This window comes from Amphiura filiformis, chromosome 2 (genome assembly GCF_039555335.1).
Source record: "Amphiura filiformis chromosome 2, Afil_fr2py, whole genome shotgun sequence".
Lineage (NCBI taxonomy): Eukaryota > Metazoa > Echinodermata > Ophiuroidea > Amphilepidida > Amphiuridae > Amphiura > Amphiura filiformis.
The window spans coordinates 63,895,298-63,918,177 of record NC_092629.1 but is presented as its reverse complement, the minus strand read 5'-3'; the positions used below and the strand labels follow the sequence as shown (position 1 = coordinate 63,918,177).

At 35.3% G+C, this 22,880-nt stretch overlaps 1 protein-coding gene across 1 annotated transcript in view; it reads left to right on the top strand.

The window, feature by feature from the left end:
• Positions 1 to 22,880, top strand: part of LOC140142068 (uncharacterized) — a 37,563-nt gene that overhangs the window by 5,712 nt on the left and 8,971 nt on the right. Inside the window, exons 2-7 of the mRNA XM_072164024.1 lie at positions 1,328 to 1,453; positions 4,820 to 4,933; positions 5,274 to 5,387; positions 6,415 to 6,534; positions 8,800 to 8,913; positions 10,255 to 10,368. Coding sequence (XP_072020125.1) covers positions 1,328 to 1,453; positions 4,820 to 4,933; positions 5,274 to 5,387; positions 6,415 to 6,534; positions 8,800 to 8,913; positions 10,255 to 10,368 — 702 coding nt within the window. The remainder of the gene's footprint in view (positions 1 to 1,327; positions 1,454 to 4,819; positions 4,934 to 5,273; positions 5,388 to 6,414; positions 6,535 to 8,799; positions 8,914 to 10,254; positions 10,369 to 22,880) is intronic.

Below are 22,880 nucleotides of genomic sequence, written 5' to 3'. Positions count from 1 at the left end.
GCTTGAAGGATAAGGAACATTATAACCACGAACCGCGAAAGACCTCCAACAACCACCTCAATAGAGATATTCAATTAGAATGCCTGCAGGGCTACAAAGAACCACAAACGGCGAGATTTGGAAATCCAACTAGATTGCCCCGCAGGGCTACAAAGAACCACACACCGCGAAATATGGATATCCAACAAGCTTAAACAATAAATCAGCCACGATAGAGGACAGGGTTTGAAGAATAAAGGAATACCACGAACCGCGAAAGACCGCCAACAACCGCCGCTCAATAGAGATATCCAACTAGATTGCCTGCAGGGCTACAAAGAACCACAAACGGCGACATTTGGATATCCAACTAGATTGCCCCAGGGCTACAAAGAACCACTTACATTTTAGTTATAGGTATAGCTACATATACTCGTATTTTTATTATCATAAATCAAGGATAATATTATTCAAACTTCTATTTTTCGCTTTATTCGTCTTATGGAGTACTTCGTAACCGGATGACTTTTCAAGCTTGGAGCTACTCGGCTTCATTCATAAAAAGAAAGCAAATCTACCAAAAAAACGTTGACAACGTAAAGAAAGCAGCAAGTTTAAAAAGCCCCCACCTCGGCTCACTTTTTGAAACTTGGTCCCATTTGTAAAAGATACTGATTTAAACTTTGTCATAATTATCAACTTAAAACATTTGCAGAAGTGTTATGTATCTTTAATTTGCCGATGCGATATTAAGTTGTCAGCATTCTGGAACGATCAGAAAGGTTGTTCTTGGCCAATATCCTATATATGTTTTGTTTTATAATAATTATTAAGTTCATGATCAATGATTGAATTAAACGAATAACAAGTAGGCATGTTAATGGCAATGATGCTATTGCTGTTGATATTCAAAATGGGACCAAGTTTCAAAAAGTGAGCCGCGGTGGGGCTTTTTAAACTTGCTGCTTTCTTTACGTTGTCAACGTTTTTTTGGTAGATATACATTACACATAGTTGTTAACATCGTATCGTTTTGACTGCATGCTTTTTTTTTCGCGTACTTTTCTTTTGATTGACACAAAAAAAAATTCTTTGTTCTCTTGGTAATATTTATTAAAATACTCCTTTGAACAATGCTGTTTTGTAGCCAGACCCAACTCATGACAAAACTTAAAGCCGTGCTTGGATTGCAAAGACGTGTGCTTCTGACAGAAATTTTCCCGTTTGGTCGAGTTTAGGGAAAAATGAGCTGGAAGCCCCCCTCTATAGCTACTTATTAAAATACAAGTACCTCAAAATATGTGTTTTACCTAATAATTTCAGACTTATTTTATGCATTTTTGCACAGTTTTGACTGATGAATGTACTCTGGGTACTGATAACTGTGATGCAAATGCTGCTTGCACAGATGTACCTAGTAGCTTCACATGTACATGTAATGTCGGTTTCAGTGGAGATGGAGAATCATGCACAGGTTAGTGCCTATTTTGTGCCATTACCATAGAGGTTACCCACTTCACTCATGTGTGACTTATAACAAAATACGCTGATTCACGTAGTATTCCTCATTCAAACCAATTCAATGCACGACCGCGGAGTTACCTGCATGACTTTGGCGGGCTATTTTGAAACAATGATAGTTGCACATGCAGGGACTTCTTTTGAAAGTCCTAAACAAGGTATAGCAGTCGTTGATAGGATATGCAGCTCCCGTGTATGAATGGTGGTACATGTACAGATGGGGTCAATAGCTACACATGCGCATGTGTAACAGGCTACGCAGGGTCCGACTGTGGGACAAGTAAGTACTAATAAGCAAGTGGACCTGTCAAAATGTATGTTTTATTTAACATATCAAAATATTTCCTCGCAGCTAATTTACATTTCTCTAAGTTGTAGTTGAAAAAAAAAAAGGTTTAAATATCTAAACATCAACCTTCAGCCACGATTGATTCTTTCTTTGGAAAAAACATAATGAAACATTATACAGCCACTTAGAATTCCTTTAAAGGTAGTCAAACATTTGAGGATATTATTATCTTTTGTCTAATAAGAACTTCTAAACAAACAGAAAGAGAAATAAAGAAATTTTATGTACTGCTAAGCATTATTTTAGATTCTATGTTTATACAATCAAGATATCGACGACTGCGCCGGCAACCCGTGTATGAATGGTGGTACATGTACAGATGGAGTCAATAGCTACACATGCGCATGTGTAACAGGCTACGAAGGGTCCGACTGTGGGACAAGTAAGTACAAATAAGCAAGTGAACCTGTCAAAATGTATGGTTTTTATGTAACATATCAAATTATTTCTTCGCAGCTAATTTATATTTCTCTAGGTTCTAGTTGGGATAAATAAGAAATAAACACACAAAAAAGATTTAAATATCTACACATCAACCTTCAGTCACGATTGATTCTTTCTTTGAAACAAAAAACCATAATGAATCGTTCTACAGCCACTTAGAATTCCTTTAAAAGTAGTCAAACATTGCAGGGTATTGTTATCTTTTGTATAATAAGAATTTCTAAACAAACAGAAAGAGAAATAAAGAGATATTATGTACTGCTAAGCATTATTTTAGATTCTATGTTTATACAATCAAGATACCGACGACTGCGCCGGTAACCCGTGTATGAATGGTGGTACATGTACAGATGGGGTCAATAGCTACACATGCGCATGTGTAACAGGCTACGCAGGGTCCGACTGTGGGACAAGTAAGTACAAATAAGCAAGTGAACCTGTCAAAACCTGTTTTAGGAAGGGAGGTACCACTAGAATGTACCTCTTTTTCTTGACATATGAAATGGGCCGCTGGTCTTGAGTCGCTGGGTTTTCGGTGGGGAGATTGGGTTCCTTGCCCCTGTAGTGTGCATAATTTTTGTTGCCGGTGTGTGGTTTTTTCTTGGGAGGAGTGCGAAACTGGTCACTGGATTTGTCGGGGGTGTGGTACCACATTGATGTGTGTAATATCATATGTAAAGTGCAATCCAAATATTTCTTTATTCTTGTACCTTTAAGTCTTAGGCTCATCAAGGACCACAGTGGAAATAAATGTGCTTTTAAATGTATTCTTTTCTGTGTCTTTTATCCTTGGTTTGAATACTAAATAAAATGAAATGAAATGAAAATGTATGGTTTTTATGTAACATATCAAATTATTTCATCGCAGCTAATTTATATTCCTCTAGGTTGTAGTTGGGATAAATAAGAAATGAACACACAAAAAAGGTTTAAATATCTAAACATCAACATTTAGTCACGATTGATTCTTTCTTTGAAAAAAAAACCCCATAATGAATCGTTCTACAGCCATTTAGAATTCCTTTAAAAGTAGCCAAACATTGCAGGGTATTGTTATCTTTTGTATAATAAGAACTTCTAAACAAACAGAAAGAGAAATAAAGAGATATTATGTACTGCGAAGCATTATTTTAGATTCAATGTTTATACACGCCAGATATCGACGACTGCGCCGGTAACCCGTGTATGAATGGTGGTACATGTACAGATGGGGTCAATAGCTACACATGTACATGTGTAACAGGCTACGCAGGGTCCGACTGTGGGACAAGTAAGTACTAAAAAGCAAGTAAACCTGTCAAAATGTATGTTTTTATTTATCATATCAAAATATTTCATCGCAGCTAATTTATATTTCTCTTAGGTTGTAGTTGGGATAAATAAGAAATGAACACAAAAAAAAGGTTTTAATGTTTAAACATCAACCTTCAGTCACGATTGATTCTTTCTTTGGAAAAAACATAATGAAACATTTTACAGCCACTTAGAATTCCTTTAAAGGTAGTCAAACATTGGAGGATATTATCTTTTGTTTAATAAGAACTTCTAAACAAACAGAAAGAGAAATAAAGAGATATTATGTACTGCTAAGCATTATTTTAGATTCTATCTTTATACAATCAAGATATCGTCGACTGCGCCGGCAACCCGTGTATGAATGGTGGTACATGTACAGATGGGGTCAATACCTACACATGCGCATGTGTAACAGGCTACGCAGGGTCCGACTGTGGGACAAGTAAGTACTAATAAGCAAGTGAACCTGTCAAAATGTATGTTTTTATTTAACATATCAAAATATTTTTATCGCTGCTAATTTATATTTCTCTAGGTTGTAGTTGGGACACATAAAAGGTTTAAATATCTAAACATCAACCTTCAGCCACGATTGATTCTTTCTAACAAAAAAACATAATGCAACATTATACAGCCACTTAGAACTCCTTTAAAGGTAGTCAAACATTGGAGGATATTATTATCTTTTGTCTAATAAGAACTTCTAAACAAACAGAAAGAGAAATAAAGAAATATTTTGTACTGCTAAGAATTATTTTACATTCTATGTTTATACAATCAAGATATCGACGACTGCGCCGGTAACCCGTGTATGAATGGTGGTACATGTACAGATGGGGTCAATAGCTACACATGCGCATGTGTAACAGGCTACGCAGGGTCCGACTGTGGGACAAGTAAGTACAAAATGGTTTCTATGTAACATATCAAATTATTTCATCACACCTAATTTATATTTCTCTAGGTTGTAGTTGGGATAAATAAGAAATGAACACACAAAAAAAGGTTTTAATGTTTAAACATCAACATTCAGTCACCCTTGATTCTTTCTTTGGAAAAAAACGTAATGAATCGTTCTACAGCCACTTAGAATTCCTTTAAAAGTAGTCAAATATTGAAGGGTATTGTTATCTTGTGTCTGGTAAGAAGTTCTAAACAAACAGAAAGAAAAATAAAGAGATATTATGTACTGCTAAGCATTATTTTAGATTCTATGTTTATACAATCAAGATACCGACGACTGCGCCGGTAACCCGTGTATGAATGGTGGTACATGTACAGATGGGGTCAATAGCTACACATGCGCATGTGTAACAGGCTACGCAGGGTCCGACTGTGGGACAAGTAAGTACTAATAAGCAAGTGAATCTGTCAAAATGTATGGTTTTTATGTAACATGTCAATATATTTCATCGCAGCTAATTTACATTTCTCTAGGTTGTAGTTGGGACACAAAAAAGGTTTAAATATCTAAACATCAACCTTCAGCCCTTATCGATTCTTTCTTTGGAAAAACCATAATGAAACATTATACAGCCACTTAAAATTCCTTTAAAGGTAGTCAAACATTGGAGGATATTATTATATTTTGTCTAATAAGAACTTCTAAACAAACAGAAAGAGAAATAAAGAAATATTATGTACTGCTATGCATTATTTTAGATTCTATGTTTATACAATCAAGATATCGACGACTGCGCCGGTAACCCGTGTATGAATGGTGGTACATGTACAGATGGGGTCAATAGCTACACATGCGCATGTGTAACAGGCTACGCAGGGTCCGACTGTGGGACAAGTAAGTACAAATAAGCAAGTGAACCTGTCAAAATGTATGGTTTTTATGTAACATATCAAATTATTTCATCACGGCCAATTGATATTTCTCTAGGTTGTAGTTGGGATAAATAAGAAATGAACACAAAAAACAAGGTTTAAATATTTAAACATCAACTTTCAGTCACGCTTGATTCTTTCTTTGGGAAAAACAGAATGAAACATTTTACAACCCTTTAGAATTCCTTTGAAATTAGTCAAACATTGGAAGATATTGTTATCTTTTGTCTAATAAGTGAGACAAGTAAGTATTGTTAAACAAGCGACCCTGCAAAAAGTATGATTTGTACGTTAAATATCATACTGTTGCATCATAGCTCATCTATTTTCCTAAAGCCATAGTTGGGATATCCTAATAATTATTCAAGACTAAGTTTTTAATTTTCAAATCCATCGTGTTGTCTGACTCAAGATTCAGACTTTTTGCTAGATTGTGTTTGATTATGATGTTTCTTTTAACTTTTTTTTTTTATATAAGAGACAAATAAGCCAATCAAATTACTTATTGGGAAATTTTTGTAAATTTGTAACTCGAATGAAATTCAGAATATTAACTATTCAAGTTTGCGAATATATATTTAAATTACAAAAGAAAGTTTTCAGAATAAATTTCGATAGTGAGAATAGGTCATTCAGCACGCATCTTCAAAATATACATTCAGTTAAATATATATAATATTCATAAATAAGAAATTAACACAATTATGTTTAGATCTTTTAATCATCAACTTCCACTTGCGTATATTTATTTCTTTGTCAGGAACTATGTGGTATATCAAACCATAAACGTTTAACAACACAGGTCCAAACCACTTAAATTTGTTCTGAAAAGATATGAAAGATGCTAAAATAGTAATAAAATTTATAAACCCGGTAAAAATAGTAAACATTTGATATCGTTTTTCATGTGTAATAATAACTTCTAAATGACCAAATATTGCGTCCATGCTAATAATAGTATTATGTTCAATATTTATACACTCCTCCAGATATCAACGAGTGCGCAGTTTCCCCATCCCCATGTATGAATGGGGGTACCTGTACAGATGGAATCAATGACTACACATGTGTCTGTGTAACAGGTTATGAAGGAGATAACTGTGAGACAAGTAAGTATGAAGTTCACACAATTATGTTTAAATATTTAAGTCGTCAATTTTCAGTCGCGTTTATTTGCTTCTTTTCTAGGTCCAAACCAATCGAATTTGTTCCAAAAAGATATGAAATGTGCAAAAATAGTTAAAGCATTTAGATAACCGTTAAGCGCTTGTCACACTACACCGAATCGGTCTTCCGTACAAGAAACGGATGGTATTTTAGTAAATCCGTTGTTGTTCGTCAATGTCCGTTATATGTCCTGCTATCATCCGCCAAGTGCGTTTCGTGTAAGGTTATGTTCGTTAAGTCCTTCGGCAACTTTTGTGCATGGACAGGTGGAAAAAACATGATACGCCTCACCGGATTGGCCCTACGTACAAGAAACGGATGGTATTTTAGCAAATTCGTTAGTGTTCGTCAATGTTCGTTTTATGTTCTTTTAATGTCCTGCTGTTATCCGCCAAATGCGTTTCGTGTTAGGTGATGTTTGTTTAGTCCGTCGGCAAGTTTTGTGAAACGAAGTGTGCCGGATACACATGTTCGGAAGTTGTCCGATGCGTATTCGTACTGTCCTGTATATATTTCCTGAGTTTGTTCGTTATTCTTTCGTTTATATCCCGGGGTTTATATACCGCAGGTGTTCGGGAGGTTTCGCTGGTGCTTGTGCCGGATGTAAGCCTATTACTGGAGAACATGTACAATGATCATGGGGGGGTTAGATTGCACGTAATTTAGTAGACCCATGTCAGTATTGGGGGAGAGGGCACTTTCTGAAGGGTAGAGGACGCGATATCAAATTCCTCCCAGTTTTAGTGACTGACATGAAAGAAAAAAAGGGGGAAATGAGAGAAAAGAGAAGAGAACGTTAGAAAAAGAGAAGAGAAAAGGGAGAATAGGAGAAGAGAAACCGGAGAAAAAGAGAATAGAAAAGGTTAAATTGCACATTATTGAGTAGGCCCAGGACAGTAGTAAGCCTAAGTATAGGCCTGTGATTATTATAGGCAGTGCTTAAAGGTGGGTCCTTGGTTCAAAAGCCTGTGAAAATTACGGCCGGCCCGTCGATATGCAGGGCCCGTGATATTTTTGTATTTAAGACGGACTATTACTGACTTTAACATATCAATGTTTTACCTGAAATTGCGAGTTTGAAGTGTTATATCTAAGTATCAGTGGACCAGTGTAACATTTTAAATTTTGCAAATTCAGTTCGGGCCTTTTAGGTTTTGTTTAAGGCAATAATAGTGTAAAAATGATGCACCAAAAAATGGTGTAAAAATGATGCACCAAAAAAACATTTTTCAAATTTTTCCAACTAAAATGGCTTCAATTTGGTCTTCATTTTCACACATTTTAAACTAAATTGTTACACAATAGGCCTAATAATGTAAAAACCATCCCCATGCAAATGGCTTCAATTGGACCTTCATTTTGAAAAGTGGACAAAGTCTTCCTTTTTGCTTCTACTTTGGTCATCCACGCGTTATGTTTAAAACAATCGTTTATATATACAATAATGGTGAAAACTTTTCAATGGCTTCAATTAGGCTTTCATTTCACCAATTTGCGGCTTTTTCAAACTAAAATAGTATCCAATAATAGTGCTAACATTGATCCACAAATGGCTTCAATTGAGCCTTCATTGTCCAAAGGTTTCTCACCTCTATTGCCCCCGGACGCTGGTTGCCCTGATATGTAAGATTTGTAGCCGTTTTTGTACTTTTTAGCCCATTTTGACCATTTTCCCTTAAAAGTTGGCTTTCTCTACTTTGTCCACCCTTCGCCGGTCATTTATCGGACGTTGAACGATCGGATATAAGACGCCTGCAGGATTATTAGCGGCCACAACGCATAGAGAGACGAACGGAATCGGACCCCCAAATTCAGTCATTTGTCGGACGTTGAACGATCGGATATAAGACGCCTACAGGATTATTAGCGGCCACAACGCATAGATGACGAACGGGAATCGAACCCCAAATCCGGTCATTTGTCGGACGTTGAACGATCGGATATAAGACGCCTACAGGATTATTAGCGGCCACAACGCATAGAGAGACGAACGGGAATCGGACCCCCAATCCCACCGAATCTTCTGCCGGACTGGTGATTTGTCCACCAAATAAAATATTTGTGTATACGGTGATATTCGTCGTAGTGTGACAGCGCCATTAAAAGCAGTACAAATTCGATATCGTTTTTCTCTAAACTTCTAAATCAATAAATATTTTGTCCCTGCCAAGAATGGTATAAGGTTAAATGTATATACACTCCTCCAGATATTGACGATTGCGCAGATTCACCATGTGTAAATGGTGGTACATGTATAGATGGGATCAATGACTACACATGCGCCTGTGCAACGGGATATGGAGGAGAAAACTGTGAGATAAGTAAGTACTCTTAAGCATGTGACCGAGCAAAATATATGATTATGTAACGAATTAAACTATTTCATCGTAGCTCATTAATTATCTTTAATCCTTAGTTTCGATAGCCAAATAATTTTGCAAGTTTTCTCTTTTCAAGTGTGTAGTTTTGTAAGGAGCATTTCGTGATCCTAGCATCCTCTATTTATGTCATTTTTCATTAGATATCCACGAAAAAAACCTATTCCCAAAATTTCAGTTGATTCCGATTTTGCGTTCGCGAGTTATGCATGATTATGTGTATTACACTGCTCCATACACAATGCGTTGTAATTTCGTTCTGGTGCACCAGAACGAAATTCAAATTTCACGATATCTTTGCTAAACGAATTAATCGGCAAGAAATATTTTGTACATAAACATTATGTAGCCAGAGGTTTCCAGTGATATAAAAATCTCAACTTTTTTGAGAAAAGTGGGGGGGTGAACACGCCAGGCCGCACACGTTAGAAGAGGACGTAATAAGTACCGGAAAAGAAATAATTAAAATGTTTGTTAAAAAGTATAAACATTGATTAATGAACACACAGAATGAGATGTTCCATGTCTGTAAGCGTATATTCAGCCGACGCCGGTACAGCGTACCTGGCGACATTGTTAATCTAAGCGTACACGGGGCGTGTACCTTGAAGAAGCACTAGCAATAAAAAACAAAACAAAAAGAAGAAAATAAGGACAAAAAAGTACGAGTATACGGGTAATGGTCAGAGTAACAAAATAAAAATGGGAACAAAATAAAAGAAGGAAAGAAATAACTTATCAGCGAATGTAGGACATAAAGTTAAAGATAGGAAACTAATCAAGAAATATAAGAAAACAGGAAGCTAAAATAATGAAAACAAATGGAAGCGGGAAATCACAAGCAAAGCAGCAAATATGGGAACAAAATATGTAGAAAAAAGACGAAAAAAAAACCACAATAAAGGAAATGACATAAATGACCGATTAAAAACATGGGAACGTGAAATCACAAGCAGCGCAGCAAATAATGGGAACAAAATATGTAGAAAAAAGACACAAAAAAAACACTAAAAATCACAAGCAAAGCAGTAAATACAAAAAAATGGAAACAAAATATGTAACAGAAAAAAAGCTAAATGTAAAATGTAAGAAGGATCAAATTTAGATAAATAAAATTTACCTTTTCAATGATTCTACCTGTTCAGTATTTCATCATGTTTTATTGAACGCTCCCATTTACTCATCTAGTGGGGACCCGTGCGAAGCGCGAGTATCCCGATAGTAACTTCTAAATGAAGAAATATAGGCCCTAGTGGTATTCAATTCAATGTTTATACACTGCAGGTATCGTCGATTGCGCAGGTTCCCCATGTATAAATGGGGGTACATGTACAGATGGGATCAATACTTACACATGCGTCTGTGTAGTGGGCTATGAAGGAGAAAATTGTGAGATAAGTAAGTACTATTACGAAAGTAACACTGGAAAATGTATTATTTGTACGTAACATATCGATATATTTCGTGGTAGCTCATTTGTTTTTCTATAGGCCGTAGTTTTGTCTTTTCATATGCATTGTTTTGTTTGGCTCGGAGTTCAGTGCTTATGGTAGATTTTATTTGCCTATGATTCATTCATTCAATTCATTTATTCACACATGATTTCACATTTATATAATTACAATATTTTCAAAATCATATTACAACAACAAAACAAATTTAATTAAGTAGGTACATAAATGAAATGTATCTGAAGCATAATATAAAATTGTATGATTATATTGTAAATCACAATCGCAATTACCGAATTATATTATAACAAATTAATATTAAATATTTACACTGAAAAACAATGAATTTATAGCAGTTTACTGCTAAAACATAACATCCAAGGTTTAATTTAAATTAAACCTTCACAAAGAAGACTAGTTGAAACATGTTTCTTAATTTTATGACTAAAAGGTAATTAAAAGGAAAGCTTTGAGAATAATTTTCGACAGTGAGAATATAGGTCATTTAGCAGCCATCTTCAAAATGTATAGTTACTGTCTGTTCAATTAGCTTAGATTCTTGTATTTTTAAGATATTTGAAAAAATTAAAAAAATGTGGTCAAACTCATCAAAGAAAAGTGTTAGCACAGCTTTAGACCCAACGTGATTTACACTTTTCAAATTCCAAAGTTCAATTTAAAACCCCATTTCAGAGAAGATCTGATTTAATCAGTTGAGCTGCTTCAATGAGTGTTATCTTGGTTTAATAGCTTTTAATGGGGTTTAATCCTGCAAAGGTCGAGATGAGTTCTACTGTAGACATGACTGCATCATGCCCAGCGAGCTTGTATGATCTTTAATGCTCGGAGCTCATACGAGTTTGTAAAATTACACCGTGCAGCGCTCAATATAGGCTACAAGAATCGGCAAATTCCTGCACAAATCTTGCACTGCAATGTAAGCTATACCCTAAATAAAAGGGTGTGTAATTTAATCTGTATGTCCAAGCCTAAATTAGAGGTTGATAGCACGATGTCACAAAATGGCTGTGCCTGTTTTAGCTGGACATCATTCTAGCTGTTTATGAATGAAATGACCGTCCACCACTTCAAAGTACAAACATAAAAAAATTCAACATAGCACACCAATCCACAAAACAAAACTCTTCCAATATATGAAGAGCTTTGTTTCAAAACCCCTTACATCCACTTTAGAAATTTTGAGAAAACATTAATAAATCATTTAAAAAAATCATTGATATAAGGGGGTCTGCAACAAAAGCAGTTTTTGGCGGGATGCCTGGGTAGGATGAGCATCCCGCAAAAAACTGCTTTTGTTGCAAACCCTCTTTATATCAGTGATTTTTTTGATGATTTTTTGATGTTTTCTCAAAATTGCTCAAGTGGATGTAAGGGGTTTTGAAACAAAGCTCTTCATATGCTGACGGAAAGCTCAGAACATGCTCGTACTAGCACATAATATGATCACATTTTCGTGAGGGATACCACACTGGCCGGTGATACGACACTGACTCATGATGCAGTCATGTCTACAGTAGAATTCATCTCGACCTTTGCAGGACTTAAACCACATTAAAAGCTATTAAACCAAGATAACACTCATTGAAACAGCTCAACTGATTAAATCGGATCTTCTCTGGTTGTGCACATGTGTCTGTTTTCATGTGCGATATCGCAATAAAGCTGGTATTATAGCTTCAGTTGGGTAACCGATTATAAAGGAAACGAAAGGAAACAATGGTATGTGTACCTTTGTTCACGAAATGAGACAATGGCCTGCTTTTTGTAAACCAGCATTCTTGAAAATGAGCAACATAATGATTGTTGACTTAACACGGTTTGGAAATAATTTCTTCATATTTTTGGTGTTATCTGTCGTTTACATATCCTTCCTAAAACACACAAGTGCGACCCTCTCCAAACACCTAAATTAGCTACAAATTTAGGACATGTTACAAAACTATATTGTCTAGCATTTTAGAAGAGTACTTTTAATATTGGCCGGTTATTTTTCACACAGCGAAGTTAACTAGGTAATGTACTATTACCTATACCATTAACTAAAACACCAAAGTACGAATATTTCCAAACATCTAAATTAGCTAAAAATTTAGGACATGTTAAAAACTATATTTTCTAGAACTTTAGAAGAGTACTTTTAATATTGGCCGGTTATTTTTCACACAGCGACGTTAACTAGTCATATCCCCATACTTTTAACGTAGGGCTATTTGTAGAGGTCACGCGTCAATGGGAAAGAGCACTGTGTATTGTGTATAGGAAAACGGACAGTAACTGCAGTATGTGGTGTGCAGAGTTTCACTAAATATAGCCTGTGATACGACACTGCATAATGTACTGCTTTCATGCTATAGTAAGAATTTCAATTGAATGAACGCAGCTTTCAACAGCTGTACTCGATCCAACCGCGATTGTATATCGCGTATTTCAAACTACAACGCGAACGCACCACCTTGGATACAATGCTAACCAATCACGAGTGCTTTGGCATGGTTGGATTCACTTTCGCGTTACTCACACGCTGGCGTACATCGCACAGTGTACGCAAATGGTCGTCAAGCTATTAAAAGCTGCGTTCATTCAATTGGAATTCCCACTATAGGAATGGACTACAATCAAGACAAAAATAGCTGGCACTCCTTAAAAATAATTTGAAACTCTTTTGATTGCCGCTCTGATAGTTCGGTGAAATTATTATGGCTTTGTTTGATGAGCAATGCAAACCTTCCCTTTCCCTTCCTCTCCCCTTCCCCTTAATCAATGTTTGCGAGATTGGAGAGCCCAATAGCTCCCAATGGCAAAAGTACTTTCATCGGCATTGAATTGGGGGAGAGGCGTGACGATTTACTTAAAGGATTCTCCGGCAATCACAACATTATGCCTTATTATGAAAAATAATTATCAAGCACGAATCACGTGGTTTTATTTAAAACAAACTCATAGTGACCATAAAAACGAATAAAAACATCGCTCTAGCCTATGATGCAATTCGTACCCCTGTAAGTATCTCCGTTTTCAAGTTATGAAACTTAATTAGTTAAATAGTTAACAGTTGACAGTTGTGGATTTTTGTGTTATTTTTGATAATTAAGTAAGAATTACCTTGGAGGCCATTTTTTGCTAAAAGGGGCCTGAAAACGCTAGAATCCAGGAGCTTCAGGGTTAAGGTTATTCCTTCATGTAATTTTACACGAAATTAGGGTTAGGGTTAAGGTTAGGGTTACTTTAGGGTTAGGATTAGGGTTAGGATTAGGGTTAGGATTAGCTTACACGAAATAATTACATGAAGGATCGACCCAGGGTTAGGACTCAGTGTTTACTCTAATGATGTGATAATTGCCTGATGTAATAATTTTTGGTGTTGTTCCCAAAGTTAGTTGTTGTTTTTTTTTTTTTTTTTTGTTTTTTCTTTTTTTTTTTTTCTTCTTTTTTGTTAATACATGTTTTTGTTTAAGATGACCTGATTTAAACTGGGTTGTGTGTTTTTTGTTGAACCCTGGATTGGAAATAGTTTTCATTGTTGATTTGTCAGGTTTGCATCAAAGGTAAAATGAAAAGAAAATTGCACTATAGACATGATAGATGATAATTATTGGACCCAGTTGGATGAACATGGTCAAGGCAAGCTCGATGACCAAAGCTATATAATTAAATCTTGTCCAAAAGGGTGCAGACAAGAAAGATGACATATCTCATCCATCCACCTTTTTACTACAGATAGAGACTAGCTTGGTCTATCATATTGCAAAGCTAATTTATACATTGATATGAATCCTTGTTGCTTTGGTTAGGAGGAGCAGGTCTTAAACCAGGAGAAATATGTGTGATTGAACATAATAGCTACTGTAGTTCCTGCTTCTGGTAGCAGTTGATCAATGATTAGGGTATAAATATCTGTATACAAATGGCTAAAATGTTTTAAAATCATTTCATGAATATACAAGCTGTATCAAAATGATTGGTATCTGTCAGTTTTCATTTATGGACATTAAAATTCAACACTGATACAATGTAGATCCAAATAATTTGTAGTTTGATTGTATAACAATTAACAATTTCTAAATTACTTAAAAGTAATGTACTAAGTACATTCTGGACATTCCAAGAGGATCCAATGTTGCATTTGGCGGAGGCAGGCCTAGTTGTCAACGTCCAACTTAGTTTCATCAGCACAGATATTTACTGTTATCATACTGACACTTTTAACGGAACAAGACTCTCCACTAAGTTGGACAATAAATAGCCCTGAAACACGTAGTGGAAGAATGTTGTGGTCTCCAGTAAGTTTGCTTGGAGATTGGGAGCCAACATGACACGGCAAACTGCAGGAAGATTTTTACCCACAGTAATTGAATTTGTGTGGCGGTACTTGCTATCTAGGAAATGTACACATCAAATTCCCACCGTAACGAGATAGACACCCATATGATAAAGGACGCGACGGTGGGATGTTTCTCACTAGGCAGGCCTGTCAATATACATCAAAATTGATGAGTACCAATCATTTTAACACAACCTGTACTGTCATGGCCTGACACTGTCAAAATCAATATGTATGATTCCATGATTATAGTGCTGTGACCTTAAACTGCCCAAATTAGCATGCTGGGGAGGGGGTCACTCCCATACACAGTACTACCCATGCTAGTCCAAGCATCTCTGAATTGCACTCTAAATAGTGTATTCTGTTGTAGCCAATTTTACCCCTTAATGGTTTAAGACTTATTGTACCCTATAATTACCATAATGCAAATTGCACCTCTAAATGGTGCAATACATGCTGAGTGCACTCAAAATTTCCCCCTGTTGAACAAAACACGAGCCACAATTAAATCGTGCTCTCCTATGTAGAAATACATATTAAAAATTGAATACATGAATACAAAAGCCACCTAAGTCCATGGGAAGTGATTTTGAGAGAAAAACCTGTGTATCATTTTAAATCCTTCAGTTAGATTTACCTGGTCAATATGGTAAGTTGTACGTGCAAATGAGTGGATTAACCTGTATTAGGTATGACGATTAGCATTTCAGGGACTTCGTGGGGTTCATTTTAAATTTTGGACTTAGGTGGTTTTTGAATCATATACAAAGACAACAATGTTAGAATGAGATTACCACTAGTAAGATAATACAAAATAAAGCGCACAGGTATGTATAATGTTGATAAGCATTCTGCCATGTAATATAAACCACACACTTTCTTTTATTAAACCCATTTTTTTTCAAAAGTCACTCTCTAGCAATGAATGTGTTACAAGTGGACTTTTATACATACTGGATTTTAATCAATGTGTTACAAGACTCAAATCATGGAATTGGGTGATTCTTTCATACATGCTATTTTTCACATGCTCAATAGACACAGAGGATGAATTTGAGTTGTTCTTTCATACATATGACAGGCCTATGTAAAGCAACACTTTCCCATGCTTAACTCAATTTGGTTTAAGTATGGACTTAGGTGGCTTTTGTATTCATATATTCAATTGACTAACTAGCTTTAAAATTCACAAAAATAAAAACATCATAAAAATATTCTATTATACAGCAGTTGGTCAGTCAATTGAAAAAAAAAAAATGTTTTACATGAGTTGACTTTTTTTTCTTTGTTCCCCACAGAAATAAAAAAAAACTTGACTGATCCTAAATAAGTTTGTTAAAGAGGCATTGCATGATTCTAGCATCCTCCTTTTAGGGCATAGTTCAATAGATATCCCGAAAAAAGGCTTATTTCCAAAATTTCAGCTGATTTGGACATTGAATTTTGCGCTTAATTTCATGTTTTACAATGCCCCATGGGTTAATGTGTTGTCATTTCTGTCAGTCGTCAGCTGGAAAATACAAATTGGATGTTGTCTTGTCAAACAACAAAATCTGCAAAAAAAAGTAACGCACACAAACAGTGTTTGTTTGTTTAAATGGTCGCTCCGTGTGGAGGCACGCTTGGGTAGTCCTAGGTTACTGATGGTATAAAAAGCTTAAAGTTTGTTTTGAGTTCAATGTTAGTGAGGGGACCAGTGAATCATGAAATGCCCCTTTAAAAGTAAAATATATATTAAACATGTACATAACTTACTGTATCGAATGATAATAAAGTTGTTGAAGTTTTCATAATTGTTGTACAGAATAGTATTTTATCATCAAGTGTTACTGCTTAACTAGGTAGAGGGTTAGGTGTCATGAATGATGGATTTTGCATTTTTCTCCAACAGCAATCGGTATGCCTAGAAATTTGTGACGGTGCACATGAAGTTCCGAACCCAATTTCAGGATTGCTACGATTTGCATTAAGGCTTAATGTACGATTTCCTACAAATTTTAAATTTGTTAATATATACTCAAAATGCTGAAATAATACTAGTAATAATGCTGGGGAATGGTTTCTGTCCATTTTGAGCTGAAATAACGAGGTAACATGAAAGAAACACTGCTTGTTATTTTGGCCGTTTAACACGCAGTTCTATGGGCGGACATAAAGTCATAATTTCTTGAATTATGACTTTATGTCAAACTTTGCTCTGTTTACCTACAAACACAACAAATTTGGCTGATTCCATTTAGGTGCAAGTTGTGACATGTGTAAACATTACAAATATGCCAAAAAATCAGGTTTTTAAAAAATTAACCAAATTCATATTATAAGATCGTACATTATGACTTTAATCTCCACCTGGCTGCCCAAAATTGTATAAAAATACTCCCCTGTATTAATCACTTAGGGAACAATCCAAAAGTTAGATGATGTCCTATAGATGAGGTGACCGGTGACGTCACATATTTACATTCAGAGCGCCTCTGTTGAGTCCCACCTGTAGGGCAAAATAATACACAGTATCTTTGGCAAAATGTTTCCAAAACCAAACTTCCAAGAATTTAATTTAATTTTGTGATATTATATAGCTTGTGGTACCTGTAAGCAAATTTTTACAAAAATAAACTTTTTCCATGCTAACTATTTAGAAAATAATAAAAATCAGATTTTTCATATTTGACATTTAAGTCAATGATGGAGGTTTGATAGATACCTATAACATGTAATTGAATGGGGCTTTTTGTTAAGTACTATTAAGGGATCTAAAATGAGCGTTTATTGCGTTTCGACAGTATTTTTTGTGGGATATGAGAGCACCTCAGACCATCTGATATCAAATAATTTTCATTTTTTTAAATCACAATATAATACAAATTTTATGACAAATTATAAAAATTTGATATTTTTCAAATTTTGATATATAACAGTCCTCGAAGTAAATTATATAAATCTAATGACATATTCTTAAAGTGTATGTAGCAGGGAGGAAAAGCCGACAGTCAATTGAAAATTTTGACCTTTCATATTGAAGATATGGATTTTTTTTTTTTTTTTTTCAAAAAAAATTAGGTCTTTTTGGGAAAAAAATCCATATCTTCAATACGAAAGGTCAAAATTTTCAATTGATCGTCGGCTTTTCATCCCATCTACATACACTTTAAGTATAAATCATCAAATTTATAAAGTTTACTTCAAGTACTGTTAAATATCAAAAATATCAATTTTAATGATTTGCCATAAAATGTGTATTAAATTGCGAATTTCAAAAATCAAAATTATTTGATATCAGAATGACATTCTTCGTATTCAGAATGCAATTCGATAGGTCTGATGTGCTCTAATGTCCCACAATAAATACTGTCCAAACGTTCATACCCCAGCCCTTAATAGTCTTCCTTTGTCAATTTTTTCAATGAGAATTTTGTAAACTTATTTATCCTTTATTCTAAGAATCACTTGCCTTGTACAAGTCAATGGATTTGATTTGGCTATTTCTTTTGAAATCTATACACCCTTAGCTTGTAGAATACATGACCTTAATCTCCCTCACAGGGGGTGTAGATTTCAAATGGAGATTTCAAATTAAGGGAACCCCATTTGAAATTCACACTCCCTGTGTGGGAAGATTAATGTCATGTCTTCAATAGAGGGTGTATCGATTTCAGCTGGAATAGCCCATTGCTTTGCTAAATAAAATTGCCCTAAAATATATGGGAGTTGGAATCACTGATCCATTTTATATTAGTAGAATTACAATGAAAGATAGGAATGTGATGTATATAATTTTTTGTTTTGTTTTGTTTTGTTTTTTAATTTGACCTTAAAATTTTGAAAAGAAAACTGTTCTGTAAAAGAAAATCAGACCCACGTTTGATGGACATGGTTTGGGTGGTTTTTTTTGTCTCATTCGCCATTTTTTTTCTCATTCACCATTTTGCCAGGAATGGACTAGCATGCTGTACTGGTTAATATTGCAAAACTAGACTACTCCCCATTCCAGAAAAATACAGTGCTCGCTAATTTTTTTGGATTAAATAAAATATTATCCGGGTTTGCTAAATAAAGCCTAGCTAAATCCGAATCCTTTAGGTAGTCCTAACTGGCAATAAAAGTCAAATTTTTAATATTTGGTCAATTTTTGGAAATAAGGACCAAAAACATGCGTTTTTAGGGTGTTTTCGTATTCTGTGACAATGGCCCGAAGACTTGAACAAAGAGTAATTTTAAGTTATGCATTCTAATTTTTGGAAAACACATTTTCCCAAACTTTTTCATAACCAGTTAGCAAAAATAACATATACAGTTATGTTAAAATTATGAGCTATAACTCTTAGCCTATACTCAAGATTTTGAATGCTTAGACTTGTGCCAAGTCTCACAATGTTGTCACTACAATTGTAAGAAAACATGCAAAACTGGCATGTTTTGGACCATTTTACCTCATTGCAAAAATATTAAAATTGGACTTTTATTGCCATTTAGGACTAACTAAAGGATTAGGATTTAGCTCGGTTTCGTTTGACAAAACAGGATTATTTTTTAATTCCACAAAATTAGTGCTGTATTTTCTGGAATAGGGAGTAGTTTAAACATGTGTGAATCTCTATTGCTTTGGTTATAGGAGGTGCAATATTGCAAAACCAAGAGCAATAATGTGTTCTTTTTTTGTTGGATGATGACTGGATTATTTTGCCCCAAACCTGCTGGTGCTTTTATCTCATTGAATTTGGGTTATATTCCAGCAAGTGATTACTCTAGTGATGCAACTCGTGGTGTTGTCATGTCCCCAAAGTAAGTGTTTTGGTGCTGTATTTTTTGTTAATAGCCTAATACTTGAACTAATTTATGTTTTGTTAACTTGACCTTATTTGAACTAGTTTATTGTTATATTTGACTCTATTTAAACTTTTTTCTATTCCAAAGTTGTGTCTGTGGTGCGCGGCTTCCTCTGAATATAAACCCACTGATGTGTATGATTTTGTTTTGGATAAGAGTGCTATATATCATTTCACCGAGATCAAATCATTTTGGTTTGGACTATTACACCAAGGGTTTACTCTTTGATCTGATGCCTGGTGATCACGTCCCCGAAATTAGTTCTTTAGTGTTGTCCTTCAATTTATTTTATTTTTAGTTAATATAACCTTTTGATTTGATTTTTGTTGGTAGGCCTATCTTGACCTTATTTGAACTAGGTTTTATTTATTATTATATTTGACTCTATTTGAACCCGGGATTTGAACTCAGGCCAAATAAAAAAATAAACATGTATCACGTCCCCTCCCGCTTCCTTTTTTGAGGTTTCATCAATTTTATTTTTATTTTTGGAATTCAGTTATAACTTTTCAAAAAATATGTCTAGGAAGTAGAGATGCTTTCTATAGCCTTGCTCATATACAAGAAACACTTTTATACGGTTTTGTGATAGTTAGAGGGGCCTATCTCTCAGAACAACAAATAAAAAGAGGCCTCCTCCTTTTTCCACTTTCAGACCAGACATTATTGTATACGCTAAAACAGCTCTAATTATGGTATTTACACCGATTTTGAGATAAAAAATAAAAAGGCCCCTCTTCCTCCTTTTTTTCAAAAACCCTGACGTGAAACATGTGTTTTATTTTACTTGGCCTAATCTTTTTGTTAATTTTGCTCTATTTGCATCAAACTTAAAAAGAAAAGAAAATAGTATAATTATTGGACACAGTTGGATGGCCAAGGCAAGCTCATTCACCAAAGCTATAATAAATCTTGTTCAAAAACGGTACTATTAAATGACAGGAAAGTTGGCATCACATCTCCAATTTTGCTATAATATGTAGGTAGCGAAAAGAGACTGGCATGGCGTATCATATCCATCATATTGCAAAGCTAGTTGTGAAATTTATGTGAATCCTTGTTGCTTTGGTTTGGAGGAGCAATTCTTTAAACCAGGAACAATTATGTGTACTTTTCTCTGCCGGTTGATGACTGGATTATTTTGCGCCAAATCTACTGGTGTTTTTATCTCACTGATTTTGGTTTGGACTAGTCCACCAAGTGTTTACTCGAATTTAATGGTGCCTGGTGCCGCTGAAAGTGAGTAAAGTACAGATTTTATATTTCGTATGTGTGTTCATTTGTATATTTGTTTGATTACAAGGCATTTGGATCACGAAAAGTAATAGTTGTCTTTTACTTTTTGAACTTATAACAGAGAATTATCTTACCAGCTAGCACAGCTGCATTTTGAAGAATGCCAAGTTTGGATAAATAAGTCATAATAATCGAAATGAGGGACAATAAGTGATTCAAAAAGCAAATTTAATGTGTGATAAGAGCGTTATCATTTCACTGAGAATCTTTAGCTAAATCCTTTTGGTTTGGACTATTGCATCAAGGGTTTACTCTTTGATCTGATGCCTGGTGCGCTTGTTTTTTGTTGATACTAGCACTAGCAGTCGCCCGTCTTTCGCGGTCACCGTCATTCACGGTCACTGTCTTTGGCGGTACTGATATTTTGTGTTGATATGCCTATCATGACCTTATTTGAACTAGGTTTTGTTATTATTACTAGCAGTCATTTAGAATTACAATTGAGAAGGTCAGGTGCAATTTCAATGTTTGAGTTAATTTATTTGCCTTGGGGTGCACCCCATTTTGAAAGTTGTGGTGCAATTTTACCTGATGCAGCGCAATTTGAAGTGCAGTCTCAGAACAATCAAAATAAATTTATAATTTTGTAGGACACTCACGTTCAACATGGACATGCACAGACACAGATTACCCGTCAGCTGCTCCTATGAGTGACCCAATATCGGACAAACCCTCTCCGACCCAGCGTCTGAGCAGCAGTTCCTAAGTTGAATAAATGTAAGCCTTCAAGACATCCAAATGCTTAGCCTTACCAGACTTGCACCTGCATTGCTGAAAAGTAAACCTTTTTTTCTTAACCATCTGTTCCTATGAGACAAGAAATTGTCAAAAGTCTGAGGGAAAATCTTGAAAAGTCACCCATTTGGGCTACCAAACCGCAGGTTTGGCAACCCTGATTAATTTGTCCTTCAACACAAAAGCATCAAACACTTGAACTAATTCAATAAACAAACACTCTACTGTTGACAATAGGTTAAACATTAAAAAAACCAGTTGAACGCTGATGTTGATAAATTAGTTGATACACGTTAATGAGTTTCTACTGTGTGATGTAATAGTTGATGCAGTGACCGGAGTCCGGGGGGGGGGGGCACTCCAACTTTGGAGGTGACGCGTATGTAGGGCTGTTAAGACCCCCTTTTTCAGCGTCGCTGTCACCCAAAGACCCCATATTTTTTAAGAACACATGCTCTGTCACCCGAAGACCCCTTATTTTTCCATTTGATTTGTCACCCAAAGACCCTTACAAGTTCAATTTGAACAGCAACTTTCATTAATCACTGATTTTGTTACTTATTTTGAAAAAACAATGAAATTTGAAGCCATTTAGAACTAGAAATTCGATTTTCGAGGTTTCTGTGGCGCTGTTTCGGTTCTCACCCATAGATTCCATTTAAAAAAAGGACATGTTCTCACCCAACGACCCCATATTTTTTACATTTTGCTCTCACCGAATTCCCCTTAGTGCGAAAGTGCCAGCCCTACACCTATATCCATTTCAAATTGAAGTGCCCCCCCCCCCCGGGACCGGAGTATGGGATAAAAAAAAGAAGTTGCGAGTGAAAAATATGGCATTGTTATTTTAGTCTGAAAGGCCCTTTCAGTGCTTTTGCAACTAATTAACTTAATATAACCCCCTCAACGTAAACAAAAACCAAAATTCAATGTTTTATTGGGGTGCGCACGACCTTATTCTTCGCATTGCAAAAAAATTCGCCAGTTTCAGTAATTTATTATAGATATTTGACTCTATTTAAACTCTGGATTTGAACTTTTTGTTAATTTTGCTCTATTTGCATCTTATAGTACATGGTGTTACGTAACCCAGTGCAAAATTTGCTACACTAGTGGAACCAATGCTTTTTAGCTTCTGAATACCCCTACGAACCAAACCTGAGTTGGTTCCATTTTTTTCGAATGTGTCTTCGGCGGCCATTTTGAAATTCAAAATGGCCACTATTTTTAGCCTTTTTTAAGCCGTATTTGTCCCG